Source organism: Hyperolius riggenbachi, chromosome 1, assembly GCF_040937935.1.
Source record: "Hyperolius riggenbachi isolate aHypRig1 chromosome 1, aHypRig1.pri, whole genome shotgun sequence".
Taxonomy (NCBI): Eukaryota; Metazoa; Chordata; class Amphibia; order Anura; family Hyperoliidae; genus Hyperolius; species Hyperolius riggenbachi.
This window is the reverse complement of record NC_090646.1, coordinates 55,030,195-55,052,826: the sequence shown is the minus strand read 5'-3', so window position 1 is coordinate 55,052,826 and position 22,632 is coordinate 55,030,195. Positions and strand designations below refer to the sequence as shown.

General features: G+C 47.8%; 1 protein-coding gene across 1 annotated transcript in view; it reads right to left on the bottom strand.

Moving 5' to 3' along the window:
• The window catches only part of VAX2 (ventral anterior homeobox 2), a 174,827-nt gene that overhangs the window by 102,135 nt on the left and 50,060 nt on the right, over positions 1 to 22,632 (bottom strand). Inside the window, exon 2 of the mRNA XM_068274425.1 lies at positions 1,305 to 1,492. Coding sequence (XP_068130526.1) covers positions 1,305 to 1,492 — 188 coding nt within the window. The remainder of the gene's footprint in view (positions 1 to 1,304; positions 1,493 to 22,632) is intronic.

Sequence of the window (22,632 nt, the reverse complement as noted above, 5' to 3'; positions counted from 1 at the left end):
CTGCTCCACAAGCCAGGGGACACAGGTAGTCCTAAGCAGCGCACTCTGCACATCATGTTGCAGGGGATGGGAGGCACAGACACAGCAGGGAGCCACTAGCAAAACCTGCCAGTAACAAAACCTGCTCCACCACCTGTTCTGCTCCACTGACTCGCATATAAGCCGAGGGGGGTAACTTTTCAGCACATTTTTTGTACTGAAAAATTAGGCTTATATGCGAGTATATACAGTAAGTCATAAATGGCCCTGCTCACAGCCTAGAGACTCATCTGCCATGGGTCATAAAATTAGTGTAGCCATCATGATCCTCCTCCTACCCATAATAAGCATAGCCACTTCAATGCATAATCTTAAGAATGGACTCCTCTATAGGCTAAGTTGTTGGCCCACCATAGCCCGGTGACCCCCTGCATTTGCCATTTAGACTCTTAATAAAATGACAATCAAACTGACCACCAACTCTAAATACAATGATTGCCACAAAAGTACTGGTAAATAATGGAAACAGCAATTCCGTGGACAGTGGGGATTGTATCAATCTGGCCATCTAAAAAAGGCAACATTTTTAACATATAACAGCATTTTTATGATAAACAACCACTTTGCCTGCTTTATATATTAGCCCCTTTGTGATGTCATCTCCTGTATACTGCTAAAAGCTGTTAGGTGGCCTAGGAGGTGGGGCTTCCGAGTGTGGAGCTTTCTAACACCAAAGCTGTCTACTGTATGGTAGTGATGTTGGAAGCCCAGACGAGACATTGAAAAATCCCACCCCCAACTGTAAATGCTGACTTGTACACATTTCAGAGATTTATTGCGCAAAGCACTGAAAACACTTTTTCCATGTCCAATAAAAGCCAGAGACCACAAGTAAACACAGCAGAGAGAGAGAGAGAGAGAGAGAGAGAGAGAGAGAGAGAGAGTGTACACAAGTGCCCTGTATATTTCCTCTGTGGAAACAGAGGTAAGAGGACACAGGAGGCAAGGGGCAGGGGGAAGAGCTGAGGAATGCAATGGCGCCGCTGAACTTTGCTGTTTGCTTTGCCGTCGCTCTACACACTTTGGGACTTTGTCAGGTCCGAAAGGATTAAGTTATTCTTGAATTTGCCGCATCAGTTGACCACTTAGCGTAGTGGCCTGCCAATGTCCAACTTCCGCTTCTGGTCAAAAAATGCATATTCAGTCTCATTAACTGGAATGCCTTGTTAGCACAGAAAAGGTAAGATCTTGGCATACGGTTTACCATAGGCTCCCAGATGGCGGATTTATCACTTTGCGAAGGGTAAAGGGTGGTCGTTCCTCACCTGTGTTTCTGACAAATTGAGCTGTCTGGCCAGTTCCGTCCTTTCCCGGCCCACAACATACTGGCACCTCTGGAATTCCAGCTCCAGCCGGTACAACTGCTCCGCCGTGAAGGAGGTCCTGGTGCGTTTCGGTCGGTCCAGATCCAGACCCTTCGGAAGAACGATCTCCCGGATCGTCCCTTTGGCATCTAGAACAAAAAAAGATCACAGTCAACAGAGTTTTTTTATGTCAGCTTAATTTTATGTTGTACGAGGGTCATCTAGAAAGTACTTTTATCTGCTATGCAAGGTATTCTTTCAATGTAATTTAACTTGTCAGGTTAACCTTTTTTCTCAATACACCACTTATGACGTGGCTGCAGAACGCCGGTAACTGTATATTCAGCAGCACACACAAAAAAAACGCACCGTATGGAGGCCAAATGCAACCCCCATAGGATTCCATTACATAAAAGATTAATGCGTTTTTGCACCACTTGTTTTAATAAGTGGGCTTCCAGCATGAGAATTTGAATTCGCTGCACAACTAATGGAAGTCGATGGCATTGAATTTCTGATTACATTTTTCCCATGTTGCATTTTCTTGCAAGTGATGTGTGGATCACATGTAATGTAAGTCAATGTAAACGCAGTAAAATCACATTCGGTTTGCAAAAAATTGCATGCACTTTTCATTACATACACTTTCATTTAATTAATTTCATTGGTACGCACAAAAAATTGCGATCCCAAAAAAAACATGCACAAAAAACCCTTGAAAATGAAAAATAGCACACAAAAACCTTGAAGATGAAATAATAGCAAACACATAAATAACCACTTCACATTGAGACCTTGTTTCCACCTTATGGACCAGAGCAGTTTTGACATTTTAGCCATGTCCCTATTTTAATCAATCAATAAAGTTATCCCTACTTATGACACCTAAATGAAATATATGTAGTTTCTTTCAAGACTAACTTTCATTGTATGGCATTTTTTTCCCTCAAACAATTTTGTTTTCTATGCATTTTAAAAGGAAAAAGAGGTGAAAAAAAAAATGAAAAAACACATTATTTCTCAGTTTTACCAATTCCAGTTTAAAAATAAAAAGTGCTACTGTCGATAAAAAGCAAAAGCTACTTCTACCGTTTATCACAAAACTTACTGTATATACTCGCATATAAGCCTAATTTTTCAGTACAAAAAATGTGCTGAAAAGTCTAACCACCACCTCGGCTTATATGCGAGTCAGTGGAGCAGAACAGATGGTGGAGCAGGTTTTGTTACTGGCAGGTTTTGCTAGTGGCTCCCTGCTGTGTCCATGCCTCCCATCCCCTGCAACATGATGTACAGAGTGCGCTGCTTAGGACTACCTGTGTCCCCTGGCTTGTGGAGCGGAGCATGCAAGCAACGTGTCAGCAGTGCAATGATCGGGGATTCTTTCAGTGTGGCAATCGCTGTGTATCATATCTATGACGCCATCTAGTGGGGTCTTGAGACACAACTATTGTCCTTGTGGCACATCTGACTATGGGGAGGGGTGCTGACTTGTACTGGGGCACATCTGGCTACTGTGGAGTGGGCTATACTGGGAAGGGGGATTATACGCGAGTCAATCACTTTTTCCTGGTTTCTGAGGGAAAAGTGGGTACCTCGGCTTATATGCGGGTCGGCTTATATGTGAGTATATATGGTAAATAACTTTCCTGTCACAATTTATGGTAAAGATATTTAATTCTAAAATAATGCTACAGTGTGTATTTTTCACTATGAACTAAGAAAATAAAAATATTTTAAATGATAAAAATCAATCTTATTGGCTCTGGGAACATATATTCACTTTCACCAATTAGTGCTGCAGCAGATAGTTCTGGTGGTTTTGCACAGGAACAATGCGCAATCCTGCACAGCTGTGCTTCAGCTACAAGACGTATATCTACGTCCTCATGGCTTAGATGAAGTCACAATGGACGTAGACATACAGTAGTAGTGGAAAAAGTGGTTAAGAGCTCTAGGCTTCACTAATAGTTAGCTCACAGACCAGCTAAAATGTTATCCAACAGCCACTTTGGCAAATTTGTATACAGAAATCACATTGGATGAATAGAACCAACGCTATATAATGTGGAACAAGCCAGGCAGACAGCAACGTCACCAGTAAAATATTTTTAAAAGAGAAACAAAAAAACATATTGCGCCACCATGGCAAGGTATCAAAATATATTGTTTAACACACAGGTACAAGAAAAAAACCTACCACATAGAGTGTGAAGTAAGCAGCATGTATCGGCGATCATCCTCCAGAGCGGGCGCCATGGTCAGCAGTAGTGTTGGGCGAACACCTGGATGTTCGGGTTCGGGAAAGTTCGCCGAACATGGCCGCAATGTTCGGCATGTTCGGGCCGAACCCCGAACTCCCCGAACATCCCGCTTGTAGGGGCCCTATGGGGTCGCAGGCATAAGGGGGGAGCATGCCCCGATCGCGGGGGGGGTCGGAAATTCCCCCCACCCCCTCCGCTAGCGCTCCCCCCTCTGCCCGCTTCCCCATACAAAAGTTGCAAGAAGTACCTGTGTCCGGGTGGTAGTGGGTGGCTGTCTGGCTGGCAGTGGGCGGCACTATGCAGTGACTAAATGAGGAGGAGGAGTCCGGAGAGTGACGCGTTGAGGGAGGCCGGGCAGCGGGCGGTTCAGCAGTAGTACTGCTGAACCGCCCGCTGCCCGGCCTCCCTCAACGCGTCACTCTCCGGACTCCTCCTCCTCATTTAGTCACTGCATAGTGCCGCCCACTGCCAGCCAGACAGCCACCCACTACCACCCGGATACAGGTACTTCTTGCAACTTTTGTATGGGGAAGCGGGCAGAGGGGGGAGCGCTAGCGGAGGGGGTGGGGGGAATTTCCGACCCCCCCCCGCGATCGGGGCATGCTCCCCCCTTATGCCTGCGACCCCATAGGGGGGCCGTATTCGGTCGAACAGGGCCCTGTTCGGCCGAACAGGGGCCCTGTTCGGCTAGTAATTTGGCAGTTCGGGCGAACGCGAACAGTTTGGCCGAACACCACCAGGTGTTCGGCCGAACTCGAACATCACCCGAACAGGGTGATGTTCTGCAGAACCCGAACAGTGGCGAACACTGTTCGCCCAACACTAGTCAGCAGTTACATTGAATAATGCTGCACATAATCTTTCTGCCCCAGTAGAGGTCAAGGGTCACACAACACACTTCGGGGGACGCCCCCTTCATCAGGTGAACCGTATTTTGACCTTTGACCTCTACTGGGACGGAAGGATTGTGTGCTGCTCGGAGACCGAATCATGCAGTGTAACTGTGAGTGGCGGAGCACTGCTGGCCACGGCACCCGCTCTGGAGGCTGATCCCCGATACACGCTTACTCCACCCTCTATTTGGTAGGTTTTTAGCAACCCACAACATTGAAAATGCGGAAAAACTCTTGAAATTTAGCGTGAACGCTGCCCAATAGAAACATTATTAATTAGAAGTGGACCCCATTTTAAACTTATAAGATAATATATTGTATGTGTAGTACTAATGGTAAATAGAACATTAGCAACAGTTTCAGTTTAAAGAGAAATTATAACCAATCAGTAGCTGATACCCCCTTTCCTATGAGAAATCTATTCCTTTATTCAAACGGATCATCAGGGGGCTCTGTATGGCTGATATTGTGGTGAAACCCCTCACACAGTGTGACAGTGCCTCACAGCACTGAGGTACTAACATCACACTGTGGGAGCCTTGTTGCATTGTGGGAAATAACAGCTGTTTCCAACTGCCACAAAAGCAAGCAGCATCTCCATCCAGTGACATCACCTGGCTGGCAGCAGTAAAATGTCACCATGTGGTAAATGTCAGAATGTAAATCAGGGAGAGGAAAGATTTTACAATGATCAAACACCGACTAAATCATTTATACATAATTATTGTAAAAATTAATCACTTTTTTATCACATTATTTTCACTGTAATTCCTTTTTAAAGAGACTCTGAAGTCTCCTGAAAATGAGGTTTTTATTTGAAAAACCTCATTAACATTATAGTCGCTCTTAAAACGCTGCAGAACCGCGGCTGAAAACCCCCTCAATCACCCCAAACTCACCCCTTACTCGGCAGGCAAAATCCTCGACTTTTTTGGTCGTGGATTTTGCTGCCGCCTCTATGCTCATCAATCAGCGCTTATCTCTGCCTTTCAGGGAGGGACGACTAAGGGTGCGGGGAGAAGCGGCTATCCGGGCTGATTGACACGCCCATAGAGGCAGAGCTGCACTGCCTCTATGCGGAAGGAGCCCGCGATGTACCCCGTGAGTTTGGGGTGATTGAGGGGGTTTTCAGCCGCGGTTCAGCTGCGTTTTAAGAGGGGCAATAATGTTTAATGAGGTTTTTAAAGTAAAAACCTCATTTTCGGGAGACTTCAGAGTCTCTTTAAGGGCTTCATTTTCAGAATGAATTCTAAACAGCGGCTGTGACGGGATATCTAACTAAATCTAACAAGCTTACTTGCATAGATAACAAATCTATTTTGTTCTTTTTTTACTACTTCTGTGAAGGAAAACAGAGCGGTACTTCAGACAATTTATTAGTAGGACTAGTACTATACATACCTATGTTTGTCTTATCATGTCACTTCTGGTGCACTTCAAATATAAGCACAGTACATTGAAAGGCTGGTATAAAAACAGATTTTGGATGTTTATTGCTGTCTATGGCCCTCTCTGGGGAACTGTCCCTAATTTCTTGTCCTGACGGTGGCAAAGGCAGAATGAGGTAGAAATATACTGCATATCAAGCTGATAACGGAAAACATGGCCACACAGAGGCTGATTTTTTTTCTTTTGGACTCAGTCACTTTAATTAAACTTGCTAATAGTCTAGATACTAGCCAGTTAGTAATCGAGTGGCCAGGAACCCAGTCCACAATGAGTGTCTTATGGCAGCAGGGCCAGTTCTCTCATGAAGCAAGGTGAATTATTTGCATCAGGCGCAGAGATTACAGGAGCAGCATCTTTGTACTTTGTGTTTACAGTAATCCAGTCAGAGTAGGAGGAGCTAGAGGAGAGTGATCGAGGTGAAGAGGTCAGGTCATCATTGGGGAAAAGCAGCTTGTTGTGCTGTGTGAGGAGCCTGACAGTGAATGAGGAGGGGGAGGCAGGAGAGCAGCAGTGTTTCATTTGACTTGCACAGCAGAAGGGAGGAGGTGGCACTGCTGTCCTGACTTAGGAGGAAAGGAGTGGCAGGTGGAGGGTGAGCAGTTTGTTTGTCACAGACTCACAGCCAGTCAGTGTGCCAGCCAGAATGTCATGTGAGAACATTCAATGAAGCAGAGTAAGTTGTCGGGTGTTGTGCGATCATTCCAAATGGGGGGGGGGGGGGGAGCGCTTCACATGTTTGCCTCAGGCAGCAAAAAGTCTAGAGCCGGCCCTGTATAATGGCAGCAGTAAGAAGTAGGATGGAGCACCGATTGAGTGTTGGTGACTTACTACGCTACTGGCGTCTCTCTGTTTTTGTTTCCTTTTTGGAAGGCACGTGTGACCTCCTGAATCTCTATAGGTACAATGTAAGCAGCATACACTATAAAAACTAACCAGTACACAGTGTACAATGTAACCAATATGCCGTACACAAAGCATCAAAACATGTAAACAGAATGGAATGAGCGTACTGTACAAACAACACACAGTTTACAGAGAAATCAGTTTATAATGTTACCAGTGCTGGGAGACTGAGGGTATACAGCACTCAGCTGCAGGCAGTGGACACGTCCTGCTCCACAGACTGTCTGTGCTTCAGCCTGCCGTTTTCCCACAGAGATTCGGTGCTACTAACTGCCCTGTAGCAGCAGCAATGATGGAATCAGGCCAACAGTAGCCCTATGCACAGGACCACGCTTGTAAATCATTACAACATAACTTGCCTAACCCTAAGACCCCTCTGGTGGTGCCTAACCCTAAGACTCCCCCCCCCCCCCCTTGGTGGTGCCTAACACTAAGGCCCCGTTTACACTTAATCAGTTGGTATGCGCTAGTGTGCGTTACGCGTTAGTGCGCGTTGGTATGCGTTTTTTCCATAGCAGTGCATTGGGAAGAAGATTTCAGTTAAAACTTGTTAAGGGCCCATTTACACTTAATCAGTTGGTGTGCGTTGGTACGCGTTAGTATGCGTTGGTACATGTTTTTTCCATAGCAGTGCATTGGGAAAAAAGTTTTCATGAAAAACGCGTTAAGTGTGAAAGGTGCCATTGGAAAACATGGGACTTACTTTGACAATCAGTTTTCTTTCAGTTATAACTGAGAGCAACTGATTAAGTGTAAAAGGGGCCTAAGACTCCCCGGTGGTGCCTAACCCTTATGCTGGGCATACACGGGGACGAGCGGGGACACGGCGGGAGTCAATCCGGTGGCTAATCGTCCGCCGGATCAACTCCAGCCGCGTCCCCACTTGTCCGCGCGCGCGCCCGGATCGATTCCCGCTCGTCCCCGCCGGCGCTTGTTATCTTTCGCTCGATTCGCCGCTATTGTCCGCCCGTGGGTATCGAGCGCAGAATCGATTCCCGCGGTGATCGGACATGTCGGATATTGTCAATCGAGCCATCAGGCTCCGTTGATAAGCCTCCCTCGACGCCGTGTATGCCCAGCATAACACCCCCCTGATGGTGCCCAGCCCTAAGACTCCCCCAATGGTGTCTAACCCTAAGAGTTCCCTGGAGGTGCCTAACCCTAAGACTTCCCCGATGGCGCCTAACCATAAGACTTTCCCCAACCCCCCCCCTCCTGGTTGTGCCTAAACCAACCATTCCCCCTTGCACAAACACCCTTACAAATGTAGAAACAATAACATATTTGATAACATAAAATGTGTACATACAAACGAAATATTATGGCAAAAATTATAACCTTGCAAGTTTCAAAACCATAACATATTTAAAAAAAAAATTCTAACGTTGAGATTACGTTTATTGGGGCAGTTTTTTTGTCATGTCTGCCAGTAGTAAAGATGATGACCTGCAGGCTAATTGGGGATCAAACAACATGAACAAATCACATGGCGAATATCAATCATTTCTTGATCCCTCTTCTCTCTTTTAACTTCTCACTTTGCAATGTATTGAAGTGGGGGTAAAGCAGGGATGTAGATACTTGGCCCGGGGGAGGGAAAGTGGTTAAAGTGTCAGAGCTGCAGCCACTAGGATGCGCTCTATAGGCAGTAGCAGTGTTAGGGAGTCTCGCCCAAGGTCTCCTTATTGAATAGGTGCTGGCTTACTAAACAGGAGGAGCCGAGGTTCAAACCCAGGTTGTCTGTGTCAGAGTCAGAGCCCTTAACCATTACTGTACACTATCCAGACACTGTTATTTCATTTTTTTGTGTATGTTTTTGATGTGGGAGGAAATCGGAGTATCCAGAGGAAACCCTTGCAGATACGGGGATAAACTTACACAACATAACTTTTAATGCACAGTGGAAGGACAAGGAAGTGTAGTGTTTTCCACTGGGTCCCCTCAACTAGACTATCTCTGTCTGGGAGGGGGGGCAGGATGCTGTATTTTTGGGGGGTTAAAAATGCTGTTTTACGAGGGGCGCCAGGGTGTTAAGTATTGTGTGGGTGAGCAGGATGATGTATGTCGTATTTGTGTGTATTATCGGGGATAGGATGCTTCAAGGTAGGTTGGCAATTAAAATCTGACAGAACCGACAGGTTTTGAGCCAGTCCATCTCCTCGTGGGGGATTCTCAGGGTTTTCTTCGTTTTCAACAGCATTTCCTGAACAGCCTAACTGACAAAATAGTGTGCAAGTGAGTAGGAAGGCTTGCTGGCATCTTACTATTTTGACAGTTAAACTGCTGTTCAGGAAAACAAAGAAAACCCTGAGAATCCCCCATGAGGAGATGGACTGGTCCAAGACCAGTCTTCTGTCAGATTTTAACTGCCTACTTTTTTTCGGGTTAATTTTCCTTTAATTGCAGCCGTGGATTAGTCTATAGGATGTCACTCCATTGCCTCTTTAACGTATGAAGCATGTATTTTCCCTGGCTTGCTATATTGAGTAACTGGCGTGATCGGGGCTCAGCTCACTGGCACACATCACACAGAAGGCTCTCACAGCTGCTATACAGTGCTCTGGTCCTCACAGCACTGGGGGGCGGGGCTGTATGTGATGTCACTCCTCCCCCAGAGCCAGGGGCTGGGCTGTTACATAACTCTATGTCCTTGTGCAGAATTGAGCGCTGCTTCCTTCAGATTCCTCACACAAACTATGGCAATGATAATCTCACATTGCCAGAGCCGCCCCTCCAATCACAGACAGCAGAGGAATGGAAGTGTCTGTGATAGCTGGGGAGGTGTGCAGCCGAGAGTCTCCATCTCTCGCTACCGCTCAGATTTAGGGCAGCGCAGCTCTGCTATCCCCGCGTCACACTGGGTCACGCCGAGTCTATTTATATCTGCAACTGTGACACAGGCTTGGCTGAGGGACCTGGAGAGAGACTTATCTGTATAGAGCAGAGATACATCCAGAGCAGGGATCAAACATTCTGCATCTCTTATCTATTATTTACTTCATATCACTGATAGGACATGGCCGCACTGTCTCCATCTGGAGATGTTTAAAGGGTTCCTCTGGATCATACATACATCCATCCATCTGTCCCTCCATCCACCCATCCATCCATCTACCCATCCACCCATCCATTCATCTATCCATCCATCTGTCCCTCCATCCACCCAGCCATCCATCTTTCCATCCACCTATCCATCCATCTATCTATCCCATCCATGCATCTATCCCTCCATCCCTCTATCCATCTGTCCATCCATCCCATCCATTCATCTATCCCTCTGTCCATCCACCCAGCCATCCATCTTTCCATCCATCCATCCCTCCATCCCATCCATTCATCCACCCATCCATCCATCCCATCCATTCATCCATCCATCCCTCCATCCCATCCATTCATCCATCCATCTGTCCATCCATCTCTCTGTGCTTCTGAATTGAGATTTGCAATTTGCTCATCAGTTTGTGCAAACTGTGATCGGAACACAATATGGGATAATTCTGATACATAAAGTGCTTTATCTAAAGCACGAGCCAACCCACAACTGTGATCACAGCACAGTAATATCACACTCTATATATTCTATACAACTCCAGCATGACCCGACCACTGACTATGATAACAACACAGTAATATCACACTCCATATACGCTATACAACTCCAGCATGACCACTGACTACGATAACAACACAGTAATATCATACTCTATATACGCTATACAACTCCAGCATGACCCGACCACTGACTATGATAACAACACAGTAATATCACACTCTATATACGCTATACAACTCCAGCATGACCACTGACTACGATAACAACACAGTAATATCATACTCTATATACGCTATACAACTCCAGCATGACCACTGACTACGATAACAACACAGTAATATCATACTCTATATACGCTATACAACTCCAGCATGACCCAACCACTGACTATGATAACAACACGGTAATATCACACTCCATATACTTTATGCAACTCCAGTATGACCCAACCACTGACTATGATAACAACACGGTAATATCACACTCCATATACTCTATACAACTCCAGTATGACCTGACCACTGACTATGATAACAACACAGTAATATCACACTCCATATACTCTATACAACTCCAGTATGACCCGACCACTGACCATAATAATAACACAGTAATATCACACTCTATATACACTATACAAGTCCAGCATGACCCGACCACTGACTATGATAACAACACAGTAATATCACTCTATATACTGTATACAACACAACTCCAACATGCCCTGATCAGGATAATAACACAGTAATATCTCACTCTGTATACTGTATACAACTCCAACCACTGACCATGATAATTACATAGTAACATCACAATCTATATACTTCATACAACACCAACATGACCCGACCACTGACCATGATAACAACACAGTTCTGTCAAACTCTATACACAGAATAATAAACCTCCAACATGGCCAGAAGCCTGACCACGATCATAACACAATCATCTCACAATCTACACATAAAACACTCCCTCAAGGCCCATACACACGTCGGATTTTTCCGAACGACGGGTCGTTTGAACGTCCCGTCGTTCAGTCGTCGCACGCCAAATCGGGCGTGTGTACAGACTGTTGTTCGGGTGGATCGCTCAAGACCAGTCTTATCACCCGAACGACAGTCTGTACACACGCCCGATTTGGCATGCGGACGACTGAACGACGGGACGTTCAAACGACCCGTCGTTCGGAGAAATCCGACGTGTGTTTGGGCCTTCAGCCTGACCCAACCACTGGCCATGATCATAACACAATCATCTCACAATCTACACGTAAAACACTCCACCCTCAGCCTGACCCAACCACTGGCCACGAACATAACACAAATCTATCAACAGCTACACATTGCATACACCCACAACACATATAACACATATATAACACTACAACTCAAACATGTCCTGGCTACTGACCATGTACACACAATTCTATCACAGGCTATACATAGCACACCACACCCACAACATGACCTGAGCATTGGCCAGGGTCATCACACAATTCATACGTAGAACTCTACACTTCAGCATGATGAATGCCACTCCCATGCCGACCACCTGCTCGTATGGCCATGTATGGCCAGGGGGCAAGAGGCATGGCCAGGTTTGTCACTTCCCACCATCCGCACTGGACCAGGCCGTAGACCTAAGGGCTAAACTTCTGCAAGCATGGCTTGGACGGTTATTCTCCACCTATGGGGACCCTCAGACTTTCTATCTATCTATCTATCTATCTATCTATCTATCTATCTATCTATCTATCTATCTATCTACTATCGCTCCTTCTTCTTTCTCTCCTTCTCTCTCACCACCTGCACTTTCCAAGACATGCGGCGGGGTGTCTGTAATTGCTGCAGAGCAGTTGAGCGCCACACAGAGTCTGGCAGCTCCACTCGACATAGCACTCAGATGGACCCATCTAGTCAAATGTATTGTGTAATGTGCAACGTGTAATGTAATATGATGACTGCTTGTATATCTGCAACTATCTTGCTGTTATTGCAACTATCTTGCTGTTACTGTACCATCACCGACCCTGTACGTGCCAAAAATAATAACGGGTACAACCTCCGTTGTACTTGGCAAAATAAATGATTCTGACTCTGATGACCACTGACCATGGTCATACTCAAAATACATCAAACTATACATATAGTAACAATAACACTACACCACTAACATGACAGCCACGAGAAATGGTTGTATTAAAACTGTAGGACAATCTAAATATATATAGAAAACCTTCCCCAAATTTTCAGAACAACTAGATGCCATATAGAACACTATAACCCTCCACTCCCCCAAGTCACAACCACAGAGGATGACATGACCACAATACAATTCACAATATAGTACTGTTCATAGACTACGGACCATGATCCTCTTATGTTTCACTCATAGATCACTACACATACAGCCTGACCTGACCACTAGCTATGATTGCGATTTTTGGTGTGAAAAGTCCTATACTGCTTGCATATATACAGCATGTACTTATTTGTCTCTAGGAAACCCACTGAAGAAGTGGCCCTTTGGACCACGAAACGCCTTAGCTCACGTCCATTGAAGAAACAATTTCTATCAAATCTCTGTCTCTCTCTCTCTCTCTCTCTCTCAACAGAGAGAGAGAGAAATAATACAGACAATGGTATACAGCAAATACAGACACTGGTACAAAATACAGAATTGTTAATAACAGTGACAAATGTAACATGATGAATAAAATGTATAATGAATTGGAAGACACAAAATTAATAACAAATTCCAAGACACAAAAGGGTGAGATAGCCCTTCCCTTGTGAGCTTACAATCTAAAGTAGTGTTGGGCGAACAGTGTTCGCCACTGTTCGGGTTCTGCAGAACATCACCCTGTTCGGGTGATGTTCGAGTTCGGCCGAACACCTGACGGTGCTCGGCCAAACCGTTCGGCCATATGGCCGAACTAAGAGCGCATGGCCGAACGTTCCCCGAACGTTCGGCTAGCGCTGTGATTGGCCGAACGGGTCACGTGGTTCGGACCCGAACGCGCTCTGATTGGCCGAACTGTCACGTGGTTCGGGTAAATAAATACCCGAACCACGTCATATCTCCGCCATTTGTCTGTGGGTTTAGCTTTGGGTAGGCAGGCAGGGTAGTTCGCGCTCCAGCCACGCTAGCCAGGGTCCCCCCTGTCATTGTGTCACTGCTGGGAACAGTAGTACACCGCTTGCTCAGCCACACTATATAGCATTCTGTTTACTGCCACTCTGTGTACCTCGCTCAGCCACACTATATAGCATTCTGTTTACTGCCACTCTGTGTCTGCTGGGAATAGTAGTACACCGCTTGCTCAGCCACACTATATAGCATTCTGTTTACTGCCACTCTGTGTACCTCGCTCAGCCACACTATATAGCATTCTGTTTACTGCCACTCTGTGTCTGCTGGGAATAGTGGTACACCGCTCGCTCAGCCACACTATATAGCATTCTGTTCACTGTTCTGTGTCTGCTGGGAATAGTGGTACACCGCTCGCTCAGCCACACTATATAGCATTCTGTTTACTGTTCTGTGTCTGCTGGGAATAGTGGTACACCGCTCGCTCAGCCACACTATATAGCATTCTGTTCACTGTTCTGTGTCTGCTGGGAATAGTGGTACACCGCTCGCTCAGCCACACTATATAGCATTCTGTTCACTGTTCTGTGTCTGCTGGGAATAGTGGTACACCGCTCGCTCAGCCACACTATATAGCATTCTGTTTACTGTTCTGTGTCTGCTGGGAATAGTGGTACACCGCTCGCTCAGCCACACTATATAGCATTCTGTTTACTGTTCTGTGTCTGCTGGGAATAGTGGTACACCGCTCGCTCAGCCACACTATATAGCATTCTGTTTACTGTTCTGTGTCTGCTGGGAACAGTAGTACACCGCTCGCTCAGCCAGAGTATATAGCATTGTGTTTACTGCCACTCTGTGTACACCGCTCAGCCAGACTATATACCATTGTTTACTGACACTCTGTGTACACCGCTCAGCCAGACTATATACCATTGTTTACTGACACTCTGTGTACACCGCTCAGCCAGACTATATACCATTGTTTACTGCCACTCTGATTCTGCTGGGAACAGTAGTACACCGCTCGCTCAGCCAGACTATATACCATTGTTTACTGACACTCTGTGTACACCGCTCAGCCAGACTATATACCATTGTTTACTGCCACTCTGATTCTGCTGGGAACAGTAGTACACCGCTCGCTCAGCCAGACTATATAGCATTGTGTTTACTGCCACTCTGTGTACACCGCTCAGCCACACTATATAGCATTGCGTACTCTGCCAGTCAGTGTGTATATTGCTGGGATCAGTAATACTCCACTCACCGTCAACCACTATATGAGCTCAACATGAGTTCCCCAGAGACCTCCGCTGTGAGCAGCACTCCCAACAACAGCAACAGCCAACGCCCCACGCAAGCTATAACATCCACCCCAGCAGCCAGTGGTCAGCAGCAGCCCTCCCCGGAGGAGAACGTTGTGTCCATCAGTCCGTCGCCAGAGCGATTAATGAGGGCTGCCATTGAGGAGATGATGGGGCCTGATGTGGAGGAGGAGGTCTGGCTCAGGCCAGCATCCCAAGTTAATGTTGAGGACGATGAGGGGTCTGTGTCTGGGGATGTTGGGGTGGCAGAGGTGGTGGGTGGGTCAGACTCAGGAGAAGAGTTGTATGATGAGGATGATGATCGGGACCATCTGTATGTGCCTCAGAGTCCGACCCCGGAAAACATGTTGTATCGTGTGTTTAGGTACTAAAATCTGCGTTCCCTCCCAGTAGTGTTGGGCGAACAGTGTTTGCCACTGTTCGGGTTCTGCAGAACATCACCCTGTTCGGGGTGACTATATAGCAGACTATATAGCATTGTGTTTAATGCCACTCTGTGTACACGGCTCAGCCACACTATATAGCATTGTGTTTACTTCCACTCTGTGTCTGCTGGGAACAGTAGTACACCGCTCACCCGCCACTGTATAGCATTGTGCTCTGTGTCACTGCTGACAATAGTGGTACACCGCTCACCCACCACTGTATAGCATTTCTGTACTGCCACTGTACTGCTGCCAGTCAGCGTGTACTTTAAGGATAAGTGAAATGAGGAAGAAATCCGGTGAAAGAGGGAGGGGCAAGGGAAGAGGTGTTTCCCCTGACGGTTCACGTACAGGCCACAGGGGAGCACCCAAGAAAACCCACTCAATACTGCCCATGTTGTCCAGGACAACAACCCTCACAGATCCAAAAGAACAGGACCAGATAATTACTTGGATGACCTCTCAAGCGTCCAGCAGTGGGTTAAGCAGCACCAGCACATCACGCACGAGGTCCGAGTCCTCAGCCAGTTAAAGTCTGGGCTTTCTTTGAAGACTGCACTGAGGATGTTACCATGGCGATTTGCAAGGTGTGCAAGACCCGCCTGAGCAGGGGGAAAAGTATTAACAACCTCTCCACCACCAGCATGAGCCGCCACATTCTATCCAAACATCCCACTCTGTGGGCAAACGCGGCAGGACAGGGTACCACCAGCAACACTGCCTCCCTTGGGTTCACCAGACTCACCACCAGACCCGCCTCAGCAGCAGCAGTAGCCCAGCCATTGCGTGGTTCACAACATTCACAAACATCAGACGATGCTGACACTGTCACTTTCCGGACTAGTGCTCTTGAGGTCTCCCAGTGTTCATCAAACACAACAACCAACAGCCCTTCGGTGTGCAGCGCTACGGTTGAGTTGTCTGTCTCTGAGATGTTTGAGCACAAGAGGAAATTGCCAGCAAATGACCCCCGGGCCGTGGCAGTAACAGCCAGCCAGCATAGCCAAGCTTCTGGCCTGCGAAATGCTGCCATATCGAGTGGTGGAGACAAACAGCTTCAAGGGCATGATGTCAGTGGCCATCCCACGTTACGTGGTTCCCAGCCGCTACCACTTTGCGCGCTCTGCAGTGCCTGAGTTGCATGAGCACGTGGTCAGCTAAATAACCCGAAGCTTGAAGAATGCCGTTGCCTGCAAGGTTCACCTCACCACTGACACCTGGACGAGTGCGTTCGGCCAGGGTCGATACATCTCCCTTACCGCGCACTGGGTGAACCTTGTGGAGCCTGGCAGCGATTCCTCACCTGCTACGGCGCGGGTGTTGCCCACGCCGCAAACAGCTGGATAACAACAGCAGCACCTACCTCTCTGACTCCTTCTCCTCCAACGCATCTCAAAGCTGTACCTCATCCGGAAATGCTAACCCAGCACCAGCAGCAGTAGGATCGTGGAAGCAGTGCAGCACAGCTGTTGGCATGCGTCAGCAAGCGTTGCTGAAGCTGATCTGCCTTGGGGATAAGCAGCACACAGGGGAGGAAATTTGGAGGGGAATAAAGGAACAGACGGATTTGTGGCTGGCACCGCTGGACCTGAAACCGGGCATGAAGCTAGACACCTGGCACGAACTGGCAATGTACGCAATAGAGGTGCTGGCTTGCCCGGCAGCCAGCGTTATGTCGGAACGCTGTTTCAGTGCTGCCGGAGGCATCATCACAGATCGGCGTATCCGCCTCTCCACAGAAAATGCAGACCGTCTGACTCAAATTAAAATGAATCAATCCTGGATTGGAAACGACTACGCAACACTCCTGGACCCCAACCAAGTAACATGACCGATGAACATCTGGGATGGTTTAGCGTTTCCGGTCCCTGTTTATTGAACCTCTCATCTGTATTACATTTATGACTGCATGGCGGCAAAAAGCATTGCTGCTATATCCGCACGCTTTTTGTCCTCATGCAAGGCCTGGGTTGTTGTGTCTCACAAAGCGTGGCCTTCTCCTCCTGCGCCTCCTCCTGTTCCATCACGTGTGCTGCTGCTGGGTTAGCGTTGCCGCGTGGTCCCTGTTTATTGAACCACTTATCTTTATTACATTTATGACTGCATGGTGGTACAAAGCATGCTATCCGCACGCTTCTTGTCCTCATGCAAGGCCTGGGTTGTTGTGTCTCAAAGCGTGGCCTTCTCCTCCTGCGCCACCCTCCTCCTGTTCCATCACGTGTGCTGCTGCTGGATTAGCATTACCGGTCCCTTTTCCTGGAACCTCTTATATGTATTACATTTATGACTGCATGCCGACAAAAAGCATGTTACCTGTGCAAAGAAAACAGACATTTCCCGCATTTAAAAGACAGTTTTCCCTTTGAAACTTTAAAATCGATTTTCTCAAAAACTATAAGCTCTTTTTGCTAAATTTTTTTTTCCTCTTGTACCCACTCCCAAGGTGCACATACCCTGTAAATTTGGGGTATGTAGCATGTAAGGAGGCTTTACAAACCACAAAAGTTCGGGTCCCCATTGACTTCCATTATGTTCGGAGTTCGGGTCGAACACCCGAACATCGCGGCCATGTTCGGCCTGTTCGGCCCGAACCCGAACATCTAGATGTTCGCCCAACACTAATCTAAAGCCCCATTTAGACGGAGCGATCCGGCGGCTTCCGGCGGCTCGATTAGCCGCCGGATCGACTCTTCCGCATCCCCGCGCGTACCCGCCGCGTCCCCGCTCGTCCGCGCGTGCGTCGGATTCGATACCCGCTCGTCCCCGCCGGTGCCGCTTATCTTCCGCTCGATTCCCCGCTATTGTCCGCTCGTGGGGGTCGAGCGGGGAATCGGCCGCGGCAAGATCGGACCTGTCGGATGTGGCTCGATTGACAAGTAAGATCGGCACGTGTAGACCCGGCTTAAAGGCAGTCCTGTTGATATTCTGGCATCAGTCATATCTGAGTCACAACCTTGAAACAAGTTTGTGGCTAATCTAGTCAGACTTGAGTCAGAGCTCCTGATCTCTGCATGCTTGTTCAGGGTCTATGGCTAATGCTGGGAATACACCATACAATTTTCTGTTAGATTTACCTGCCAGAAAGTTCAACATGTTGGAAATGTATCCATCTTACCATCTATCTGCCGAGCAATTAGGCATTGTTCTACGCCGAGCAATTAGGCATTGTTCTACTCAGCAGGAGATAACCAGAAGACAATGCACCAGAGATAATGACCAGTCTCTACAGAAAATAATCTAATTATGCATTCTAACAGAAAATCTAACAGAAAATCTAACAGAAAAATCTAAGAAAATTGTATGGTGTATTCCCAGCATAAAAGAAACACAGGACCAGGGGGACAGCCAGGCAACTTGCATTGTTTGAAAGGAAATAAAAATGGCAGCCTCCATATCCCGCACCTCATGTTCCCTTTAAAGGACACCTGAAGTGAGAGGGATATGGAGGCCGACATATTTATTCCCTTTCAAACAATACCAGTTGCCTGGCTATCCCGTTGATCTCTTTGGCTGCAGTAGTGTCTGGATCACACACCTGAAACAAGAATGCAGCTAATCTAGTCAGACTTCCGTCAGAAACATCTGGTCTGCATGCTTGTTCAGGGTCTATAGCAGGTATGTCAAACCGGTCCTGCGAGGGCCGAGCAGAGCAGGGACAAGGTCCTCCAGCATCCAAGGCTGAGACACCAAAGTGCGCCCCTCCATCCCTCCCACCTCAGCTGTCACACACGGATTGCTATTAGACTAAGAGGCGCCACAGGGCCCACAACCTCCCCAACACCTTAATATGTAGTTATCTGGCTTGCAGTCACTGCCATGTATCCCATTTTCTTATTTATTTCTGCTTCAAACACAATTAGGAATGACAGCTGAATGAATTGTGCGCCCCCTCCTACACTGCGCCCTGAGGCTGGAGCCTCTCCAGCCTATGCCTCGGCCCGGCCCTGGGGCCGAGATCCTCACACATTTTTGATACAGCTCAAATTCATTGATGGGACTGAATCAGGAAAGGTGTGGTCCATCAGGTAGAACACATTCCTCTCTTTCTCAGTCCATCCTAAACACTGGCATGGATCTGGCCCTCCAGGCCTGGAGTTCCACACCTGTGGTCTATAGGTAAGGGTCGGTTCACACTGCAGGATGAAAATACTCATCCCTGTAAAAACTGATCCATCTAAACAGATACGTTTTTATTGGGTTTTTATTTTTTCATCCATGACCCTGCGTTCCATTAGCATGCAGTCAGTGTGACGTGTCCGTCAATTCGGAAAAATCGCTCTCACCCCTAAAGTTGCGGCCTGTTCAGCAGAGCAGGCGATCCATTCTACAGGAGCAATCTGAATGGGCCCTATTGATTAACATAGGAGCCGTTCAGTTCCGTTAGGATCCAGTCTGTTTAGTTCAGAGAAACGGACGGCTTTTTATGCATGAAGCCTAAAAGGGAAGTTGTTTTTTTAGAGAATAAAGGGGTTATTTTAGGTGGGTACATTGTGCAGGACTTGCTAGGACAAAGAGAGGGAGGAGCTTTCTAATATGGGCAAGTTAAAGGAGAATTGAAGTGAGAGCCATATGAAAGCTGCTATATTTATTTCCTTTTAAACAATACCAGTGGCCAGTAGTGTCTGCATCACCCGCCTGAAACAAGCATGCAAACTTAAACTGCGTGCTTGTTTAGGGTATATGGCTAAAATTATTAGAGGCAGAGGATCAGCAGGAAAGCCAGGTAATGTGCATTGTCTTATGGCAGCCTCCATATCCCTCTCACTTCAATTGTCCTTTGACTGGTGAGGGTGCATCTGGGGACCAGCACATAATCACAGGGCTGGTTCTCTCATGAAGCAAGGTGAAACATTTGCATCAGGTGCAGAGATTACAGGGGTGGCATGTTTGTACTGTGTTTACACTAATAGCATGCAGTCAGAGTAGGAGGAGAAGCGAGGTGAAGGGGTCATCATTGGGGAAAAGCAGCTTGTTGTGCTGTGTGAGGAGTCTGACCGTGAGCGAGGAGGGGGGAGGCAGGAGAGCAGCAGTGTTTCATTTGACCTGCACAGCAGAGGAGGTGGCACCGCTGCCCTGACTGGGGAGGAATAGAGTGGCTGAGCAGTTTGTTTGTCACAGACTCACAGCTAGCCAGTGTGCTATTTTGTTGCGGATTAGTGAATAATGGCGCACAGCGCCTATGCATAAAAATGGCGCAGTATTAAAAAGATACGCTTATCGCTATTTATCTTTAGTACTGCATAATAATGGCGCACAGGGAAAACAGAAGAAAAACGGCGCACAGTAAGGTTGTTTATCAATAGCACCGTTCATATGCCAAACAGCAGATGTTATTGTGCACAGTAACGTTATTTATCAATAGCGGCGTGCATATGCCAAACAGCAGACATTATTGCCCACAATAACGTTACTTATCAATAGCGCCCTACATAAGCCAAACGGTAGACGTTATTTAACTGCAAAACCGTGAATTGATTTAATGTAACACTGTCAAGGTTAGGGTTAGGCACCACTGGGGGGGGTCTTAGGGTTAGGCACCATCAGGGCGGTGGTTAGGGTTAGGCACCACCAGGGGGGTGGTTAGGGTTAGGCACCACCAGGGGGGTGGTTAGGGTTAGGCACCACCAGGGGGGTGGGTTAGGGTTAGGCACCACCAGGGGGGTGGTTAGGGTTAGGCACCACCAGGGGGGTGGTTAGGGTTAGGCACCACCAGGGGGGTGGGTTAGGGTTAGGCACCACCAGGGGGTGGTTAGGGTTAGGCACCGCACCACCGGGGGGGTGGTTAGGGTTAGGCACCACCAGGGGGTGGTTAGGGTTAGGCACCACCAGGGGAGTGGTTAGGGTTAGGCACCACCAGGGATGTCTTAGGGTTAGGCACCACCAGGGGGGTAGTTAGGGTTAGGCACCACCAGGGGGGTGGTTAGGGTTAGGCACCACCAGGGGGGTGGTTAGGCACCACCAGGGGGGTGGTTAGGGTTAGGCACCACCAGGGGAGTTTTAGGGTTAGGCACCACCAGGAAGGTCTTAGGGTTAGGCACCACCAGGGGGGTAGTTAGGGTTAGGCACCACCAGGGGGGTGGTTAGGGTTAGGCACCACCAGGGGGTGGTTAGGGTTAGGCACCACCAGGGGAGTGGTTAGGGTTAGGCACCACCAGGGATGTCTTAGGGTTAGGCACCACCAGGGGGGTAGTTAGGGTTAGGCACCACCAGGGGGGTGGTTAGGGTTAGGCACCACCAGGGGGGTGGTTAGGCACCACCAGGGGGGTGGTTAGGGTTAGGCACCACCAGGGGAGTTTTAGGGTTAGGCACCACCAGGAAGGTCTTAGGGTTAGGCACCACCAGGGGGGTAGTTAGGGTTAGGCACCACCAGGGGGGTGGTTAGGGTTAGGCACCACCAGGGGGGGTTTAGGGGTTAGGGTTAGGTACAGAGAGGGTTCTGCGTGTTAACGCTAATTTTCAATAAAATAAACAGAGCTAAATAACGATAAGGCTTTAACGTTAAATAGCGATAAGCGGCAAACGGATTAGCGGCAACACCGTGCGCCATTATTCGAAGGCGCCATTTTCAGATGGATCCATTTTGTTGATCTGCAGCATGTCATGTGAGAACAGTAAATCAAGCAGAGTAAATTGCCGGGTGCTGTGCAATCATTCCAATTCAGGAAGGGGGGGGGGGGGGGGGGGGCATTCTCATAAGTTTGCCTCAGGCAGCAAAATGTCTAGAAGCAGCTCTGCATAATCCAGCATTGTGAGAATAGGAAGGAGCGAGCTGGCTGAGATATGAGGAAACCCTGACTTCCAGGTAACACTGCAATGCTGAACAGCCAGCCTGACCTCATGAAATATACATTATACCTTCCCAGCATAATAAATACAATTCCAGAAGCAGACGGGGAAACTTGCAGCGTGAGAGCCGGTGAATTGTCTCTGAGATGTCACTCGGCGCGGATGCCAATGGGATGCAGCGCTGGCTGAGCCTCGTGTACGGTAATAGGAGAGGTGACCTGCGCCCCGATCACCAAGTGCCACACTTATAGGGCAGCCGCACAGAGAGGACTCCGCTTCTGCTTATGCCACCCCACTGGGGCGACCTGGAGACTTTATGGGGTTATTTCATTTTTATATCAAAGCCATTATTATAATATTTGGCGTTCCCCGTCCCGGGCTGCGAGCGCTGCGGTAGAAGAGACTGACCTCTCCTGGACAAACGCGAGAACTGATTATTTACACATAACACGGTCCAGTTTGGAGCAGTTCGCGGGCGATACGCTTGGCTGTGTCTTCTGGGAGTCCGGTGCTCACTGTTTTCCCTCCAGAGCTGTCAGAATGCATAGAAGAGCTGACAATTAATGTTCTTTCTCATCCCATCCATTATATCGCC